General features: G+C 39.2%; 1 protein-coding gene across 1 annotated transcript; it reads right to left on the reverse strand.

Moving 5' to 3' along the window:
- Positions 1–3,223: 3,223 nt before the first annotated feature.
- LOC133403231 (ankyrin repeat domain-containing protein 26-like) lies at positions 3,224–20,712 on the reverse strand. Its single transcript, XM_061677943.1, has 28 exons — positions 20,522–20,712; positions 19,564–19,678; positions 19,307–19,480; positions 18,473–18,579; positions 18,248–18,385; positions 18,064–18,176; positions 17,726–17,787; positions 17,589–17,652; positions 17,477–17,497; positions 17,045–17,260; positions 15,562–15,648; positions 15,381–15,475; positions 13,914–14,125; positions 12,425–12,619; positions 11,482–11,512; positions 11,227–11,362; positions 10,874–11,087; positions 10,700–10,769; positions 10,416–10,556; positions 9,758–10,121; positions 8,222–8,727; positions 7,992–8,144; positions 7,523–7,698; positions 7,126–7,198; positions 6,812–7,030; positions 6,511–6,734; positions 4,993–5,197; positions 3,224–4,257 (listed from the first exon to the last, which is right to left on the reverse strand). The coding sequence occupies exons 1-28, from the start codon at positions 20,710–20,712 to the stop codon at positions 4,252–4,254; spliced, it is 4,308 nt and encodes a 1,435-aa protein (XP_061533927.1). The 3' UTR covers positions 3,224–4,251.
- Positions 20,713–21,348: the final 636 nt, after the last annotated feature.

Raw genomic sequence — 21,348 nt, forward strand, 5'->3', positions numbered from 1 at the left:
ATGGGCAGATTAATATATTCCCTGTTTTATGACTTTTTTAAAAGCCCAGTTTTTGCAGTAAAGGATTTTTAAAAAAGTGACTCAGATCAGAATCATCTTTATTTGCCAAGGAATTTGTCTCTGGTCGTTGGAGCGGCTCTAGTACAACAGTCAATTTACAGAACACTTTGGAGACATAAAGACATTGACAAAAAACAATTGTGCAAAAAGATGCAGAGTCCTCTAGCACTTAGAGCAGTTCGAATGACTAATATTGCAATAGTCCGGTGCAATGAGCATTGTGCAAAGGGCGCTGAGACTTCAAGGATTGTATGCGGTTTAAAGTGACGAGTAGTGCGATCATCTGGGACAATGTCGGTTGTGCAAATGTTGCAGATAACTCCTCAATCAGTGTGCAAAAGGAGCAGATGCTACTCTGGCATGAGTGGCCAGTATATGCAAATAGTGCAACATGGCGAGACAACTAGTGAGTGCACGAGTAATACATAATTGGCCCCACAGAAATGTGACAACGAACTCAAGTCAAAAAATTGCCAGCTTGTTGTAATGGAATTATAGGTTAGGTGTTTAAGAAGTTGATCGCAAGAGGGAAGAAGCTGTTGGAATGTCTACTAGTTCTAGTTTGCATTGCGTCTCACATCCTGTTCATGGATGGTTAACGCAGAAGTCAGAGGTGTGATTGTGGTCGCGGGTGAGGCCGGTTGGTGTGTGGTGTGAAACTGTCCTTTTCAAATCTGCAGTAGACGGTATTCAAGTCGTTGGCTAGTGTGCTATTGTTCTCAGTTTGGGGGGATCGTCGCTTGTAATTAGTCAGCGATTGGAATGCATGCCAGACTGATTTAGAGTCGTTTGCGCTAAACAGATTTTCCAACTTTGCTGCATAGTTCCTCTTTGCAATGTTAATTTCTTTAGTCAGCTGGTTTCTAGCTTGATTATACACGGTGCTCAGCACACAGATGGTAAAACGCACGCATTTTCCGTAAATGGCCATCTGAGTAATGCTACTGTGTAATCTACGTAATGGTCCTGAAATCTTTTACACCAAGTACCATCTAAAAAAAATACTTGACCAAGTACCACCGTCACGACCAACATTAAAATATAGTAGCAAAGTAGGCCTAAAAAAAAAAAAAAAAAAACAAAAAAAACCCTCCTAAAACATAGTGTATTATCTTAACTCTGGGTGTGGGCCTATTCATAGTAGTTTTGTGACATCAACATGAGATGAACTTGAAAAGGAACAAAGGAACATTTCAGATGAAAAAGCAAAGTGACATTTAAGCTTCAACGTTGGCTCAAGTCCGAATGTGAAGTACCTGGACGTGAGTTGTGGTCGCTAACAGCTCTTGTATGAATGTGCATTTTGTTAGCGCTCATGGGAATAAAGTGACTGAAAGGCATCGGCGACTGTGTCCTCCTTGACCACATCCGAGGACATTACAGTATATTTCATATTTTTGTTTGCCACTGTAACATTATGCACAATTTAAACATTAACACTGCACTTAAATAAGGGAAAAAGTTAAAATAAAAATGGTACCAAAATAAATGTTTTGAAACACATTTAATATTAATATGTGGTGATTAAATGCAAATGTAATGCACTAAATACAGTTTAACTATTCTAAATATAATGTACTGGATTTTAAAAAGTTGAACCTCTTCAACATTATACAGTTTGAACATTTCAGTGATTCTTTCACATACCACTAGAGGGATCACCCGTACTAGCAGTGGTAATCATGCTACACGTTGCAAATCACTGTTCTACGTAATTATGCAATGACATCATGCAACTGCAATGTTAGCTAGCATATTTAGCCACAGATACACACCTTAATCTACATCCCCAGATAATGAGTTTGCATTTACATTATTACAGAATTACCTAATCACAAATTAAAATATAAATTGAATTATTGTTCCATTACGAAAAACTATTTTACAATCATATTTTAACTCAATTTAACTAAACCTAACATCAACAAATGACTTGCCCCATGTGTCAATTTAAAAAAATCAAACGTGGCACAGAAATGTGGCCACCTCTTCTGGAGGCGTGAGGAACCAGATAGAGCCCCGGCAAATAAAAACAAAGAATAAAAACCTCACAGGAACTGCTAATAAGAATACAGTATTTCATAATGATGCAATCAGTTTTGGGAAGATTACTTTGGAAATGTAGTTGGCTACAATTACAAGTGACCTTGGTGAAAATGTAGTAGTAGTGTAAATTATTTCAATTACTTTCTCAAAGTAATATAACTAATCGCATTTGATTACTTTTCATTATTTAGAATGAATGCATCAATGACCCTTGGATGTCTCCTTTAAAAAAGTGGATTAAAAGTATAGCTAATTTTGAAATTAACCACTTTCTTTACATAATAAACTGATAACAAAACATGATGAAATGTTGAATTACACAAAAAATGTTAGTTGCATTATGTGTTCAGCATGTGGAAAATCACCATACCATATCACTTTAAATGTTCATAATTTAGACAATATTGGGACATACGACAACCCAGATTAAGTGAAAGTTCCATAAAAACTCAAACGTTCTAAAGATGAAAGAGCTCAGAAGTCAGTGTTCCTTTGTGTTCAGAAGTGCAAATGAGTCTAACCGTTCCAAAATGTAAAAATAGTTTTCACCACAACGGGGCACTTTGAAGTCATGTTTGGGAAAAAAAAAAAAAAAAGCCATGTTTTATGTCATGTAGAATGGCACGCGACCAGAGAGCCGATCACAAGCGTCGGCTTTAGGTGCAAGTGATGTGAAAAGAATGAGCTTTAATGGTAATTTTTCAAATGTAACGAAAATTGTAATGATAGAAATTTCTAAAAGCAACTGTAATTCAATTACACATTTTCTCCCAGTAATGAAATGGATCACAATTACATAAATTTTGTAATCAAATCACAATCTCATTACATGTAATTAATAAATCCCTAACACTGAACAAAATTAATGTTCCACTGTGTGCAAAATACTACATATGTACACAATGGTCACTTAACAGTCACGTCAACTAAAGATACTCTAGATAAGGCTGGTGCACACATTTATTTACAACCTTCAGTTAATGTACAGGATTTAAAAGAGTCCTCTCTATTTACATGACTACAAAATATTTACAGAAATCTAATACTATAACCACAAATACATAAGGCTGAACACATAAATGGCAATAGAAATGCAGCAATATCATAGTAAGTCGCATTCTCCAGTCACCTAAAAAAATAATTTGTAACACTAAAACAGAGACATTTCCCCTTATGATGGCACATATCAAATTATAAATGATACATACATCAAATTCAAAAACTGCAATAACAAACATAAAAATCCCAAACCAGGATTATAAAAAATCTGTACTGTATGTTGCTTATAAAAATAATAGCTCTTACGATGCAACATACAGTATGTGGTAGATACACACACCAATTAGCCACCCTAGGTTCAATTTGCAATCTAATGAGATCATTAATTTGGCCTCGTCATACTCCGTTACACTGTCAAGGGAGGTAATAAAGTTTATTGTGGTTGGACTTGGCAGTGGAGTAGGATTGCCCTACATCATAATGAGCTGTTTCTAATAGTCAATTTAAAGAAACAGGCAGGATTTTTTTGTTTTTATTGTATCACATTAGATTGTGCGTCTAAGAATGTGGCTGATCATGTGAGTCCTTAAGTGCAATGTGCATTGTGTTACTTTTTCTCCGTTAAAGGGAAATAGTAATCTTGGTGGAATGTGACAGATGAGGAGGTTGGTGCAGTCAGTATTTTGAAATGTAGCGCCAAAATCACAAGAGCAATTATGGGCTAGGGCCATGCTCTTTATATGCATTTATTCATATAAAAAGAGCCAACAGCCAGCAAGTTCTGTGAGATCAAGTTGAGGTGTCTCAGGTCTGATGGCTTCTGTAGTTCTGTCGTCACATCTACCTCAGCTTGTCGTTACTGCTGGGACATCCCTCGTGGTTGTTCTTCAGGACCCCCGAAGCACTGTTGCTTCGCTCTGGTAACAGGCTCAAGCTCCACCCACGAGGCATGCAGGCCAAATACACATTAAGATTCGCTTTGGCTGAGGGGGGCAATGGCACGTTGGTCACAGGAAACAGAATCCAGCGCCCCAACTTTGTATGCCAAACACCAAAAGACTTTGTAGGAGTGAATTCATTGTCCTCACCCTTGTTCGTCTTCTTCGATTTCCTTCAATCTGTTACTTCCGTGAGAACTTTCTGTGGTCACCGCTGAAAAGAAAACAAATCAAATCAAGCTCAAAATGTTTTGTTTCTTCTTGATGTTCTGTCTGTTGAATTGTCAAATAGAAGTTAATGTACATACAGGAGGTCGGTGCGAAGGGAACAGGAGAGTTTACTCTGCTTTGATTTCTTAAGTAACATAAAAAAAAACACCTGTGTCATTTGTTGTTCACCAGAAAACCTCATTCTTACAATGTGTTTTAATGTTCATACTTGACAATTGAAACGCTGCCCTAGTAGCAGTTTTAAATAAGATTGAATGTGCATGCTGACTTTCATTTTGAAAAGCATTGTTTTGAAAGGCAAGCACAAGCATACGTTTTAGAGTGAAAGTATGAGACCACATTTTTTGTATATAAGGGTCAGAAAGCTCAGTGTGTAATATCACTACACTATTGTACTTTATTAAAACATAAAAAGTAAATAACATAAGGAATGTAAAATGAATGCACTGCTACTGCCACTGTGTTCAGCATTTGCCTAACACAGAACCACCTGACCCCCTTGAAACCATGGCATGAGTGGATGTGTCTATGCATGTGGACTTGGTGTGATAAGGAGAAGAACAGGCTGAATACATACACACGTGTAGAAGACTTAACCTTTTCCATAACTTGGTACAGCTGATATTTTCAAAAGAAACACCATGAATCATAAATTTACAATGTTGTGTGAAAAAGTGAAAATGTCTCACACGAATGGTGATTTAGCAGCTCTACAAACCTTGGACAGGTAATCCTCCACATTGCTGCCCTGTCCTTCAGCCACAGGGTTGAGGATTCTCGAGTTCCGCATCCTGTATGGTGCTGCCATTGTGCCGGAGGTAGAAGGCAAGGGGCCCGTGGTACCCGGGGTTCCCGACGCGACGAGAGACTTGCAGCGCTCGCTGAGCAATTTGGAATTGGCTTCTGTGAGCCGACTGTTAGTCCTGTAGACAGTAAAAAAACATGTTGCCCCCACTGAGAAAACTGAACCTTCTTGACAAAGACTGAGAATGGTTTTACAGTTGTAGATCTGTAGTGACCGGATAGACTGTGCTCGCTCCGTTTGCTGGGGTGAAAATATTGGTCATTTCCAATTTTTACCACGAGATGTCATAAAAAGTATCTAAAATGTACACTGGTGCCTTGAGATACGAGTTTAATTCGTTCCGTTACCACATTAACTCAAAATACTCTGATCACGAATTTGCCCATATAATCGTATCTCAATAGCAATCTAAATGTGGGGTCTGGCTGGAACGGCCACTTCAACCCAAGTACAACGCAGCAAGAATTTTGAAAATTGGACGATGAATTCAGGAGATTTATTTATTTGTTTTAGTTTTTGTGTGTCGGAAAAAATCTCCTTTGTGTTTTTGTGTGATATGATATATTTTGTGTGATATCGACGTGATATCGATGATAGAAATTCTGGTCAGAAAATGCCTTCAAATTAGAGTAAAACAGTAAAATGTAATAATTAGTAGTAAATTATATCTACGCCATTACGGTGACCGACTGGTTAGCACATCTGCCTCACAGTTCTGGGGACTCGGGTTCAAATGCCAGTCCCGCCTGTGTGGAGTTTGCATGTTCTCCCTGTGCCTGAGTGGGTTTTCTCCGGGCACTCTGGTTTCCTCCCACATCCCAAAAGCATGCGTGGTAGGTTGATTGAAGACTCAAAATTTCCCATAGGTGTGAATGTGAGTGCGAATGGTTTTTTGTTTTATGTGCACTGGGATTGGCTGGCGACCGGTTCAGGGCGTACCCCGGCTCCCACCCGAAGATAGCTGGGATAAACTCCAGCATGGCCGCGACCCTAGTGAGGATAAGTGGCAATGAAAATGGATGGATGGAATTATATCTTTACCGGTTCAGTTTGTCTGCTGCTTGGGGAGAATCCTTTGTCCGATAAGCTGATAATTTTTTTAAAAATATCCACCAACGCTCATACGGAATGAAATTCCAAGAACGTTGGTGAGAAGAGCAGTGTGGGCAGTGGATGAGGTCAAGTACTTCAGTAATCAGTTGTTTTTTTTGTGAATTGATTTGTTATGGAGGATTTTAGATATGTTTAAAGTGCTTGTTCAATTTAATGAAGGGGAAAAAAAAAATATATATATATACATATATATTTTTTTAAAAAGGTGTATAACTTCTATCTCGAAAAAGATGTAAACACAACACTTCCTTTTAACGGACCCAGACATGAAAAGTGTGAACATTGTTTTTGTTCAGACATAACCGGCCGCATTCAGACCTTTTGAGGTCGTTGGAGAGGGACTTGCGGAGCCACTGCTCTTCTCTGTGCATCTGTCGATAGCGCTTCAGCTCTTTGTGCAAGGCGTCTCTCTGGGCGATGGTGTCATGCTGGATGCTTCGAGCTCGTTTCAGTTCGCCCTCCAGTTCTTGGATCTTGGAGCGCAGGCTGACCTCGGTGGTGGCTTTAATCTGGTCCTGGGCCTCCTGCGTTGCTGCCTGGGACTGGGAAAACAGACCAAACAAATACTGACTACACCTGCTGTCTTGACTTGTTTTTGTCATCATCTGTATTATTCTACCTGCAAGAATAGGTTGACCTCGTGTATTTTTTTCTGTATTTCCTGTCGGGCCTTTTCCTCGATCTCACGGCGGTACTGTTCCACATGCTTTTGCTCCACCATGTTGGTCTCCATTCTGCGTCTCAGGCTCTGTACCTCCTCTTCCAACTGCTTTTTATTCTTCTCCAAAAGGCTGCGGAAGGACATTTGCCTATTCAGCTCGGCCTGCAGCTCATTCGCCTGGTCACGTTCAGCGTGAAACAAACAGAGCAAATATGAAGCACAAGTACAGATTTACTGTCGGTTAAAAGTGCAGCATCAATTGGAAGACAAACCTTTTCTCTCTCTATTTCACTTGCTCGGTAATCTTGCAATTTCTTCTTAGCACCCTTTAGTAGAGCTTTTAGCCTTAATTCAGATAAGAAAATGTTGATATACAGTATATAGTTCATATATAATCAAAAATAATCAAAATCTAATTAAAAGGTTTAGGGGTTTCTAAAACATGGGCTAGCGGTTTAAATTTTAGAATATAAATCATCAATGGAGAGCTTTGCATTGTGCATAATAAACAAAAGCTTAAATATTCATTTTCAGATTTAAAAAAAAAAAATCTATTTATGAAAACTTTTACTATATGACAAACTGCTCCCAATTAATGAAAAGCTAGATAACATAGGGATTAAAACTGGATTTGCTTTTCCATGTAAACGTGTATGTGCACAAGACTACCTGTACACAGCCTCTTCCAGCTGTTTGACCGAGATATTGGTGGCAGCTGCAACAGAGAGCGCCTCCTTCTGTTTCTGAGCAGCAATGATGAGTTGTTGCTCTCGTTCGTCCAGACGACTCCTCAGATCTGTCACCTGTTTCTCAGCTTGTATGCAATGGGATTCTTTTTCTTCCATCTACATGACGTAATGCAAAGATCATCAGCAATGTTAAAAAAATAAAAACTACCTAACTATCATTATTTGACCGTTCCTGTGTTAGATATTGTGTGCGTGCCATTTCCAGTATCACAACCAGTGCCAAATAAATGAAAACAGGGAGAAAATGAAAAACTCCCTATCATTATTTGGGCTGTTCTTGTGTTAAATATTGTGTGCGTGCCATTTTTAGTATCACATCCAGTGCCAAATAAATGAAAACAGGGAGAAAAAAAACAAGCACACATGATGGGACTGTTTACTTTCAATACCTTTCTTTTAAACCTGTCTGCTTCTTTGTGGAGCCGAGTTTTCTCTTCCTCGGATTCACTACGATATCGCATGTAGACCTCCAAAGAAGCTTCACACTTTGACAGCTTCTTCAAAGAGTCAGCTAATTCTGCCTGGAGCTGCCTCAGACAAGCCTGGACAAAACCCAGAGACCATATTTAGACATAGTGATTGTCAACACATTAAACATATGACTAGACATGAGCGCTACCTCTCTTTCATTTTTCTCCTCCTGTAATTGGTGGATATGTTCTCGAAGTTCCGCTGCCTTTGTGGCTAGATCCTGGTTCCTGTCTTGCACGAGTTGTACTCTGCCCTCACAGTCAGAGCGAAGCTTGGCCAAAATTTCAGTGAAACACTTTTGGGCGTCTGTCACGGCGAGCTCCTTTGCAACACATTGTTTTTGGGCTTCCTCCAGCTTTTGCCGTACCAATATGCCTTCACTCTGGGCCTGGCCTAGGAGCTCCTGTGTGGCCTCTTGGCGCGCTCCGGCCCAGCTGACCAGGTCCTTTTCAGTTTGCAGAAGAGCTTCCAGCTCTTTCACATGTGCTTTTATCAGATCCATCTCACGCTGCAAGGTGGCAATCTGCGCGTTCTTCTCGATCAGCTGCGCCTCTACTCTATGCACCTCGTTCTCCATTGTGTTGCCATGTGCCTTCGCCTTTGCCAGCTTCTGGGACAGTTTGGCGACTGCCTCTCGTTGACTGGCTATCTCACCTGGAAAGAACATTTAATTAGGACTGGTCAAGTCAGTCAATACTTTTACAAGCCGCCATAGATAAGACAAGTGTACGAGGGGAAATCAAATTATTAGTCAAGGCCTTTTTCCAGTTGTCTTGAAATGTTACAATTACAAAATACATAAACAAGCTAGCTAGGGTTCAACATGCTGATCAATATTTTGGTTTTATTATAATTTTTTTAACACCCCTGAAGGGCCATTCATGGCAAAGAGAAAAAGTGTAATAAACCCAGAATCGTTCATCCTTCCTTCCACTTTCTCTAGGGAACAACTGTCAAACTAAAGGCCTTGGTGGCAAATCCGGCCCGTCACATCATTTTATGTGGCCCACGAAAGCAAATCATGTCTACTTCCTTGATTCTTGCTAAAACGTCTAGCAAAATTTCAAACGCTGCTATATTTTAAGCATTTTTTTTGTGACTAAAATATTTTTTAACAGTAACTTAAACAATAGCTTAACAAACTATAATGCTTGACTTCTGATATCAAAACTAGTTATCCATTAATTCTTTGTTGCTATTAAATTGCTAGAGGCTAAGTGACTCGCCGTAGTGTGTTTTTATATTTTTATGTCTCAAAAGTATTTGTCGTCAAAATGGCTGTCTATTGTCGTATTAGAGCAGCTCCAACTACCGGAGTCAAATTCCTTGTGTTTTTGACACACTTGGCTAATAAAGAGGATTCTGATTCTGGATTCTGATAAGGCGATTAAAGATTTTTTCGGCCCTGTGAGGGGAACCGTAATAACACTGTGAGAAAAATGAGTTTGACACCCCTGAATAACATAACATGCAAATTTTTGTGATGTGGGAGGAAGCCAGAATGCCCAGAGAAAACTTAGGCCGGTGCAGTGAGAACATGCAACATGCTACACAGGAAGGCCTAAGCAGAGATTGTAACTCAGAACCTCTCTGTGAGGCAGACTAGCCTGACATGCTGCCACCATAGAAGCAGACATGCTAAAATCATATGGAAAAAGAACATTCCATCCCCACCCATGCTTACTTGCAAGTTTGTCTCGAAGTCGCTGCTGTTCCTCCTTCTCTTGGAGCAGAGTTTTCTCCATCTCGGACCGCAGTTGCTCGGCCTCCGCCAGACGGGCGCGGACAGCCTGAGTCTCTGCTTCCAATACGTTATGAGCCTGATACTGAGCCTCCAGTCGCGCATTCGCGAGTGTCACTTCACACTTTAATCCCGTAATCATATTGTTCCACTCCAAAACACTTTGCGCCTGGTTGTCGTTGGTAAGTCTGAGATCCTGGCGAATATCTTCAAGCTGTTCCTTGAGGGCTTCATTCTCCTCGGCAAGGTCTCTTTGTTTGGTGCTGCTGTGCGTCTGGGTGACCTCAAGTTCTGTTCTTAGATGTTCCTGAAAGATTAAGGATGGCAAATTAGGGTTGCAAATCTCTGGTAATTTGTTGGAAACTTTCCATGGAAAAGTTATATGTACCTCACAAAGTGATGTACTTTTGGCAAGACCTACACTTCTTTTACGTTTCTCTTATTTTATACGTGTTTGTACAACAACCAAATTAGTTTACCCCGGTAAGTCACAATAAAACATTAACATGATTTTAAAAATATATATTTTCGTCAGCTGCAATATTCCAACTTCTCCAGAGCAGCAACACAGTGCCCACATTCTAAAACAGTTGCAAAATACCTCATTATGTTTGATTCTTTTGTAGTCCTCTTCTATGGTATGTTGCTTGCAGTCCTGACTCTTTAGCTTTTGTTGCAGCTGTGCATTTGTGCAACGTTCCTGAGACAACTGTACATGGGCTTGTCGGAGTTCCTCCTCAAGCTGGGTGGGGTTGATGAAACACAAGCCACAAGTGCAACATTCACATCATCTCCAAATGCACAACAGCGTTGAACAATTACATAGACATAAGGATTGTACAATTCCTAAATCACTCCCAGCCACTGCATACTCATCTTTCTCACCTTCTCATTGTTGATGTGAGCCATCCTGATGGTATTAAGGCAATCTTCTTGCTGTTGTTTTGTCGAAAGTCTGTTGATGTTAACAGAAAGAAAAACAATTCAAAACTGTCTCAAGTATGCTGCACAGCTCAAAGACAATTACAGAACAGAATGCCTCGAGAAAAAAGTTAATACCTGAGGTTTGTGATTTCACTTTCCATTTGCATTTGTTTATGCTCCATGGCACATTGATCATCTTTAACCTCCTCAATTTTGTTCTTTAATTCTGCCTTTTCAGTTTTTAGTTTGGTCATTTTTCCAGCACAGCTGTGATGTTCTTTTGGCTTCAGAATAGGGAGCTTATTTTGTTGGCCCATAAAGCCATCCAGCTTCATCTTAAATGGGCGTTCTGGTGAATATAAACCAGCTACAGTATATGAGGAAGTCTACAGACTAGAAACAAGGCTTGTACATACATGCATCTTATTCTTTACAAAACAAAACAATGACATAATTAATGCATTGTTTGGCGTTAAAACCAGCATTACCTGAAGGTGAAAGGTTCGCAGGGATAAAGCTCGTGCCCTGATGGGTTGGAGGGGGGAGCTCACATTCATCTAGAGTCAAGTCTGATGAGGACGTGATCTCATCAAGCTCTTCAGAGATCTCCATTTCGTCAATACGCTGAATGTGTGAACATAATATGTTACCTGAATGTACACTTTCCTGTCTGCAAACTGTGTTGAATTTCACTTTTAAAGCAGAGGACAGATTCAGTAAAAATCCATTTCACTATTGGTTACCTGTTTTTTCGGCTTTTGTTTGGCTTGCCACCTGTTGCCAACAAACAGAAGGTTATTTCAAAATGAATATTTTTCTTTCCCAGTCAAGTTCACCTCAGTGTGAGGTGGGTACATGAGATTTTTTGTTTGTAGAAATAGAGCATCAACATACATCTTAGGTTTATAATTTCCACCCTAATGTGTGCAACAAGGTTTTAAATGCATCAACCCCACAAATGATCCGACAGTGCAAGCTCCAAGGTTGAACACCACAAAAGCCAACAATTTGGGAGCCCAATCAAAACTGTTTTTAAAAATATGCCTCAAAAGTCAAAAACTGCGAGACCAAAACTATGATCAGGCATGATGTCAGGAGAATTCAGCACAGTCGAGCTAAACTTTGGAAAATGTGTAATTGTGTAATTGCATCAATTAATCTGTGATTACAGAAAAACAGAAATTTACAGAAATTATCAGATTCCAATATAAACACACATACACTATAGAACACTTAGTTCATGAATGCCTATAAAATGCTTCTCGGTGATATCACTGAAATTTTTCTTTAAATTAAATAAACTCCCCTCCCCATTATGTTCGACACCTTCAAGGGTGAGTAGTTTTACTTCATTTTCGTTTTATTATACAGAGGTTAACATAACCCTTGAACAAATAAGTGTTAAAAATGTATCTAAACACTGCTTGTTCAGTTAAGGTTTTATGACAGCCTGTAAAAAATGAGTCCCTTTGCATTATTTCTTATGTTATTTCAGAAAAAAAATAAAGTAAACCAACATCATAGAATAGTGTTCAACTTTGGAAATTCTATTGTACTCTTACAATAGTCTTATTTTAAAAACTCTTGACTTTTATCATGCACCCTCTCCAACTTGAATTATGCTCACAATTGCGCATTATTGCCAAAGGGTAGAGGGACAAACGGGGATAAATGCTGCGTATATACCTTCCTTCATCGTCCGACACATCACTTAAAGTGCTGTCATCATTCACAGCGAGGTCTCTGCTGCTTGGAAGGACTTTGGCAGGGCGGGTCTTGCTAACCACTGCCAGCTGTGAGATCTTCTCTACAGTCTGATCATCAGGTTTGTTTGCAATGGAGAACCGCTGATGTGACACTGGCGATTCCCCAAGTGGCCTGCTAATGAAACACAAGGCAAAACACATGATAAAAGCCAAGCTGTAAGATCTGTTCTTGACTCACTGAGGGCTATTCCAAGCAGACTATAGGATGAAAACTGTCTAGACCTGTCACAATAACAAATTTTTTAAGATGATATATTTTCCCTCTTTAAACGCTGTTTTGTCAACATGTTGGATGGCTGCATCTCTTAAGTAACGCTATACTTTGTATGTGAGCGTACGTGCGCCATATACATTGTCACATTTATATTTGTATTGCTGAGCAAAGGCTTCCTTAATTGCAAGATGACGGGAAACGGGAAATGTCCCACTGTGTTTTTTTGTTCCTTCTGAAGAAATTGGGTGGGATGGTTGTGTTTTCAATTGATTTTGTCACTTTGAGGTTTATGTTGTTGTTTTTGTTGCGACTTCATACAATTTTGACATGCCAGCTCGTTGAAGTTAGCCGGATCGCCCTTCACCGTGTTCATCTGGTTTGAATCCAAAATGTTCCCACAATGCTGCTGTGGCATTAGACTTAGGAACTAATTCCACTTATGCCGCTTAACTTTTTGTAATTGTACAGTTACTGGCTAGCCGTTGTTAGCCGAGTATGCTAAATCTTCCTTTCATTCTGCTTCATGACGACGTATGTAAACAAACGCATGTAAATGAGAATATTTCGAGTCCAGAAAAACTATCGTGTCCATTGTATTTATCGAACGATAAGTCGATATAGTAATTATCGTGACAGGCCTAATTCTGTCAATGCATTTTTCCCCAGATCTGGACCAAATTTTAATTGATTTTCTAAACCCAATGTCCTCATTTGGGTCACGGGCACTTTTAATACCCTTGCATGTGGGCAAGGAGACCCACAGTCGCCGATGTTCTTTCAGCTGTTTAATGAACGGGACAAACAATAAATACATAATGAAAACACTGGCAAGGAGCGACTCCGACTTCAGCTCATGGCATCACTCACTAGGCCACACCGCTTAAAGCCACACAACACACAAATACTAGTGTGTGTGTGTGAGTGACTTTTGGCTTGTTTATGCCTAATAAAACTAGTTTATTTATTTACATTCTGGGAGCTTGGTCCTGGGGAAATTTTTTTAGTTGGAAATCAAAGATATTATATATATATATATATATTTTTTTTATTTTAATTTTTATTTTTTTTAATTTATTCCCCCCCCATTTTTATGAAAACGTGTCAACCACATGTCGGACGGTTACAAATGGAGAGACCAATTGCACATACCGGTAAAAAAACAAAACGTGCTATTTCAAAATGTAGTTGTGCATACCCGGCAGATGGTGCCTGCTTCTTTGAATGCAAAGGGGTTTCAGGTTGAGTTGACATGTCTTTGCTTCTCAATGAACTTTCTTTGCGGCTCATTGAACTCTCCGTTTTCTCACTTGCATGTCCGTCTGATCCTCTTCCACCAATGTCACTGGTAGTACTTAGATTTTTCATAGAAACAATCTGAGCGGCATCTTTGGCAGCCTGAAAAGACCACTGCAAGAAAAGTAGTTCTGGGTCACTGATTGCGGATAATTGTTTCTTTTTACATGCATAATGTCACTTAATTACATTAGCTTTACTTTGCCATGATGAAAAGATATCATTCTACACTGAAAAAAAAGTCCTTTGTATCAACTTAATTGGAAGATGTACATTGATTGCACATGATTAAAATGTGTTAAATTAACATTGCTGGTGTCGGGCAGAAACCTCGTACCTCCAAAACTGTCACTTTACAGGAGACCAAAAAACTGAGTTTGTTGAACCATTAAAATTGCATCATGAAAGAGAGTAAACCATTTTCAACACTTCAGATAGGTCAATAACTTGTAAAAAATATCACACACACATGGGGACTGACCAATAGTATTGGTAAAAAAATATGAAATTTACCAAATTTTGACATGAGGATTTGGCCCGTGTGTGAAATGTGTTAAAGTAACATATATTATTTTATTATTTTCAAGGAAAAGAGGAAAATGGCGTCCCTTTACCACATTTCAATCATGTGCACACGATGTACATGATCAAATTAGTTGTTTTTCCGTATTCTGCTTTCATTAGGTGTTTTCTTAACCAATAGCATTTCTATCTGTATAACAAGCAACTCAACATTTGTTGTTTACATACATAAATCTGGAAACAACAAAAAGTTGGCCATTACCAAATTGAGAACATGGTCTTCTCGTGGTCCTCCCTCGTAAGATAACGATAAAGATGTTTTAAAAAAAGAAGAGTTAAGCACTAATGCTTGCCGAATTATACTACATCAATTATCACTGAGAGCTCAAAATATTTGCTTGAGCATTTTAATAGACACTTTGTGCACTGCGCATAAATAGAACGGACTTTTCAATACATTACAACTTGACCATCACACAGGTTGAACACAGACGTACTGGCTGACACAGATGGGAGTTCCACACATAATAAATCCCATTTGTATGATTTAAGACAGTCAGCTTAACATTTACATGTTTTTTTTCCTAATTGCAAATGGCATGAACTTTCACACTTCTAGTTAGAGGATCTGATGTGCTTTAAGTGATAGGGGACACTAAAAACTTTAAAGATCTGATACAAAGCACTGACATCATCTCAATGATGTCACTGCCTCCCCAATCCCCCCGCCCACCCCCACCCACCACCAACCTCCCCAATGACGAACCCGCCCTCATGTTAGGGGAACACGTGGGAAGTTGTCATTTCTTAAAAATGTATTTAAAATGTAAATATATATTACAATTACCTCGGTCTTTCTCCCCTTCTGTTTTCTGCCTACTGGCGTGTCAGATTGCAATTGACTTCTGATGTCTCTTGACATTATTGAGGCACAAGGGGAGCCTGAGAAGAGACAGAGTGCTTACAAAGACAACAGGACTCGATTAAGCGAGTAGATCTGGTCTCAAATTCTCAGTGAGTCTTTTTACCTGGCCCAACCACTCCTTTACGACGCCGGTCCTCCGTTTTGGCGTCATAGCATGATACAAACATAATGTCCTGGTCATAATCGGATTCTAAAGAGCAGCGATACCAAAATAGAAAATGTTTACTACTACAGTGGTGCATGATACTAGTTTGATTTGTTCCATGACCACGCTCGCAACTTAAAAACAAATCGTCAAATCATCTTTCCGTATTGAAATGAAATGCTATTAATCCGTTGTAACTCCGCCCAAAAATTTTAAAAAATTTTGTAATGTTTTCGAATAAGCAAAAGAGCACTCTATAATATTGTGCTTTATAAAAACAGTATTAACATAATTAAATATAATATTCTGTAAAGAATTAAACAGTTTGTGCATCATGATTTGATGCTTCAACTCAATTCATTGTGCTGCTTCTGGTGTACACCCGAAGAAGAGTCACCTCTAGTCTCAATAAGCTGAAATCTTAATAGTTTTGTGATATTGTCTGTCTACATGTGTTGCACAATCGTTTGTGTTCAAATGTGTTGCCTAAAGGGTTATAACACCACTACTATCGATGCTAATCGTTACCCCATGTACGACATTTTCCATTATTTGTTGGCATTAAGGTAGCGGCTAATTCCTAAGGTAAAGTTGTTTGATTATTTGAAATACACTATATGTGAGTATGTTGAGTTCGGTGCCACCATACAGCGCTCATATCTCAAGTTTATGCTCTCAAGTCAAGGCAACAAAAAAATCGTCCCGACAGCTCGTATCTCGGAAAAACTTGCAAGGCGGGTAAAATGTATCTCAAAGCACCACTGTATAGACAAAAATATACAGTGGATCCCCAATACCCCTAACACAATCTGTTCCAGAAGCCCTTTTGACCTTTGATTTGTTCAGATTGAATTAATCTTCCCCAAAATAAATCCATCCCATCATAGAACTTTCAATAAACTACAACTACTGAACAGGTAATGTTAAGCAGCACTAAAGCCAAGTTAACTGTCACGCAAGTATTGTTTGTTAATAGCTTAAAAACAAAGTTAATCGTCACGCAACTATATATCTATTTTTGTTTATAGCTTAAAAACAATGAAACTTATGTGTGATAGGTACCAGTTTGTGTGCCAAATTCTGTTTAGGTTCTATTATTGTGATTACAATTTTCCTCTTTGGCTTACAGACAAAGAAAATGCAAAAAAACAGCTGATTAACTGGTGTCGAGACCTCTCTGTGTCATCTAATGCAATTTTAATTCAGTTCCTGGAATTTTTTTCCTTAAAATATTAGATTGATTTCAAAATAGTTCAAGCATCGGAACGTTCAAGTTCTGAGGGTGCACTGTATTTTATCCCATTCATTCATCACCTGCAGTCCCATGCAGGTGATGAATGAGTTTTGGCTCACATCCTGTTTTCATGATGCGTGCAAATGTAATACAAAAAGTTAAGTCTAAAAAAAGTGAAGGTAATACAAAGGCCTGTCTGACGCTTACTGTCACTCTCTAAAAATGGCTTCTTTGAATGAAGTTTGGTTTGTGGGCTCAAGTGCATCACATCTGAGATGTTCCTTCCAGGTCCTTTTGGATGCACCTCAACCTCCCTCACCTCCATAGATGAAGTGGAGCATTCTGGGAATTCCTCGGATATCTGAGAGACCAGTGAGCCTTCAGGCAGAGTTATTTTACTGGCGTTGCTGGTTTTATCGCAGTCTGACGCAAGGAAAATAAGAGCAAGGTATAATATAATGAACACATCAAGAACACTACAAGTATGACTCCTCTGTCTTTCTTAGCTTATTGATAAACTTACAATTCGAAATTCATAGCTTCATGTTAGATTGAACATTGTGAAACTAGTCTTGTAGCGTAACAGGTAAAACACAATTAAATAAATAAAAGATTAAAGACTATACTGGTGAAACTCACCTGAACCAATTTCTTCAAGGTCTGTCAGAGAAGCAATGAGATGTTAAACACGATCATGCATTAGCTATTGTTCACCAGCTACTGGAGAATACTGTTGATTAGGTTTACTTACCAAACTTTTCATTTTTATCCTTTCCAAGTTGAGTCAAGATTTTGAAGAGTTGGCTCATGTCACACTGGTGACAGAAAAAGAAAAAGAAAATTAGAATCACCAAATGAATACCCCATGTCATTTTTTGTTAGGCCTACCTCTTTTTGTGTGGGATCCTCTTTCCGTGCACTTGCGGAACTCACTCGGTCAAGACTTACAGCTGCAGGAGTAAACACAAAAATAAACACAAATGTGTTTTCTTTAAAATGATTGATTTGTAAAGGGTTGCAATTAGCCTGAACAAGATGGGTGGTATGTGTTATCCAGTGATGTCCCTTTGCATCTTTGTACAAACATACTGAAGTGTGGTGCAAGGCTGCACCATAACTGTTTCCAATTCTCATATTAAGACTAAAATACACCAACACAAAATGGTAGATTTCACAAGTGGGGCTTTAGTAAATACTTAATACAAAATAGAAATAAAAGTGCTTACCATCTTTGCTGGAGGTGCGTTCAAATGATTTGGACTGGTTTTTACTTGGACTTGAGTGGATCTGGATGGAGGCCGCCTGTTTCTTCCTGTGTTCGGCAATAAGGAGGCTACAGCTAGAAGACAGTCAAGAGAATGATCACGACACCATGCTTCTGTAATGGGAGAAAAGAGAAGCTCAACCTACTGATCATGGTATTCCATCTCGGCGTAGTCCGTGGCTGATTGTCCTTTGCTATCCGTAAGTTCAACATTGGCTTTAAACTGTAAGAGCAGTCGCGTCATGTCGATGTGTCCGTTGCCCGCAGCCATCATTAACGGTGATCTGTCCAAGTTTGGAGAGTGCACAAACAAAGCCACATAACAAGGTTATTTTAAATGGATAAGAGTGCCACTGTTTTTGTGTTCTCACCTTCGATGTCTATCCAAAATATTAACATTGGCACCCTTCTTCAACAGATACTCTGCCACTTCTATGTGGTCCTCTTGGACTGCCACAGTCAGGGGTGAAATGCCCTCCTAAAAATGCCATCAGAATTGATATGTAACAACTGACTACCTTTAATGCCACCCGGACACTAAGCGGCGCAGCCGAACGTGACTGAAGTGGACCACCCCGAAAAAATTAAGATGCCGACTCTTGCAGCAGATTGAACTACACACATACTGTATAATGACACGTTGCCAACGGAAAAACTACGAGCTGTATTGGGTTTCCAGGCTGCACATACAATATACTGGACAATTATTACTATTGAACCACTTAAACATGGCATGATTGTCAAGGAAGAAGCGGACTGCCACAGAGAAAAAGGGCAACGATAAAGAAGAGTGGATCGTTTGAGAGGCTGTTGGCTAAGACCTACTGACAATTTCACTGCATTCATTCATTTCGGCGACTCCCCACACTTTGCTTTCTCGCCACAGGTACATATGGAATTATATAGTTTAGTATTGTAGGCGTGAAACAATAAATAGCGAATCGGTATAGCTTGGCGGTGTCACGACCTACTCTTAAAACCCCACATTTTCTTTTTGAGCATGCTCGTGCATTTTCTATCTGCCACATTGTGACGCCATTGTTCGTCGAATCAAATTTTGAATCGCAGCAAATCCAGTGGCCGACGGTCGGCCACTCATAAAAACTAGCTGCCAAATCCTTGGTTAGGCCGCGCCGTCGGTGTGCGGCAGGCCTTAGTGCCTTGTTAAGAGAAAGTGCTTATTTAGGCAGTTAATAGACAATCACCAGATTTTTGGCATTGATGTCAGCATCATGCTTCACGAGCAAGATGACAGTGGAGATTAACGGGATGCTTGAGGCCAAATGTAAAACTGTGTTTCCATCTGAGTCCATCAGGTTGGGGTCAGCTTTGTTTTCCAGCAGGATGTTCGCACAGAGCTCACGCTGTTCTTGCACTGCCTGATAAAATGAGTGTGAATCAGGAATGAACAGCCATCAATGACCATCAAATTTGTTCCAAGTCTGTTGATGTCCAAGCTTACCTTCATTAAAGCAGACCTATTTTGATTGTCACATAAATTGATCTGGGCATTTTTCTCGATAAGGAATTTCACCACCTCTACGTTTCCACGGGCACAAGCGACGTGAAGTGCCGTTCTGTAATAGGAGAGACAGATTTGTTGATGTTATTTTAAACCCGACCAAAATCTCATGTCCTGGCTGCTTATAACAGATAAGTCAGAAAAAGAGAATAAAAAGAATGCAATGTACACCACAGAGTTTTTCTTTTTGTGAAGAGCCTCACCTCTCAGGTGTAGTAATCTCCCTGTGCATGTTTGTCACTGTCTGTTACTCATTATCAAACAGGTTTTCTTGTTTTTACATTTCATTACAACATAACATTAACCTTTGTGTGTGGAGTTTGTATATTCTATCTCTGTTTGCTCCCACTATCTAAAAACATACAGGTTAGCTTCAATGAAGACTCAATGAAGACTCAATTGCCCATAGGTGTGTTTGTGAATGGTTGTTTTCTCTGTACGTGCTGCAACTGACTGGCAACCAGTGGAGAGCGTACCTCACCTCTCGCCTAAGGTCAATTGGAATAAGTTCCACCAACCCTGTGACCCTGATTATGATAGGCAGGTTATGATGGCAAGTTTAATTGTACAGATAATTTCAATCTCCATATTTTGATATGATGGAAAACGGACCGAATGTGAACAAATCGAATGTTGAGCATGACCAGCATTCAAGACCAAACTGTTCAACCAGGTCTGGATTTTCAGATATCCGATACCACCACCAGTAAGGAGTTTGAAAGTTAATTGTGACCACATTTGTCAACATTATAGATGAGATGGACAAACTTTTCACTTTTCCACACTGCAAGTTTCTTTTTCTCTTTCATAATTTACATTTTTGTACTTAGTTTTAAAGTTAATTCAACAAATACACATTGGAAGATGCAACTAATAGCGCACCTGTACCCACACTGACCTGTTCTGCTTGTCAATCTGATTGACATCAACAATTTTGACGAGCTGCTCCAGCTTGGCCATGTCATTCTGCCAGGCGGCCTTGTGAAACTTGCCCATCTCATTTTCTCTCAGATCACTGGCAATGGAAGCACTGTCAACTGCATCAATTGATGAGGTCTTCCTCTTCGGGAACTTGAATAGTTTCTTCATCCTAACACAGCAGCAAAGCGATGCTTTCGCACCACCACACTGCTACTTAACTGCTGCTAGAGGATCATAGGTGGCGACTCTCATCCCTAAATCAAATGAAAACCAAAATCAAATCAAATGTTACTTTTCCACAAAGAAAACCCCACAAGATGATGTGATTTTTTACAAACTCATTTTACTAAGACAGATTCTCCAAGTGTGGTACTACCACCATTTGAGGTATCCAGGCGTCCTCAAGTGGTGCGGGAAAGAATCACTTTACAAGGAACTTCAGTTATGTTTAACTTTTTAGTATATCTACATTTAACTTTCATGTGCCAGGCATTTTAATGGAATCATTTAAGTACAGCTTTTTCGATTTTCCTACATATTAATGTTAATGTTAAAGTGCACAATGTCAATTTTAAAATTGCCCAATGTAAATGGTTTACAATATTAAATACACTTTTCAGTGACAAAACTGTTTCTTTAAAAAAAAAAACAAAAAAAAAAACACTTAGTTTTGAGAACCACTGTACCAATACATCATGTAATACATCCTGGCAGTGAATTTGTCAAATAGTTTAATAACAAATGTATCAAGTTTGGACGCCACAGACGCAGGCTAGCTAATTAGCTGATGTTTTTCCTACCATG

Source organism: Phycodurus eques, chromosome 5 (genome assembly GCF_024500275.1).
Source record: "Phycodurus eques isolate BA_2022a chromosome 5, UOR_Pequ_1.1, whole genome shotgun sequence".
Classification (NCBI taxonomy): Eukaryota; Metazoa; Chordata; class Actinopteri; order Syngnathiformes; family Syngnathidae; genus Phycodurus; species Phycodurus eques.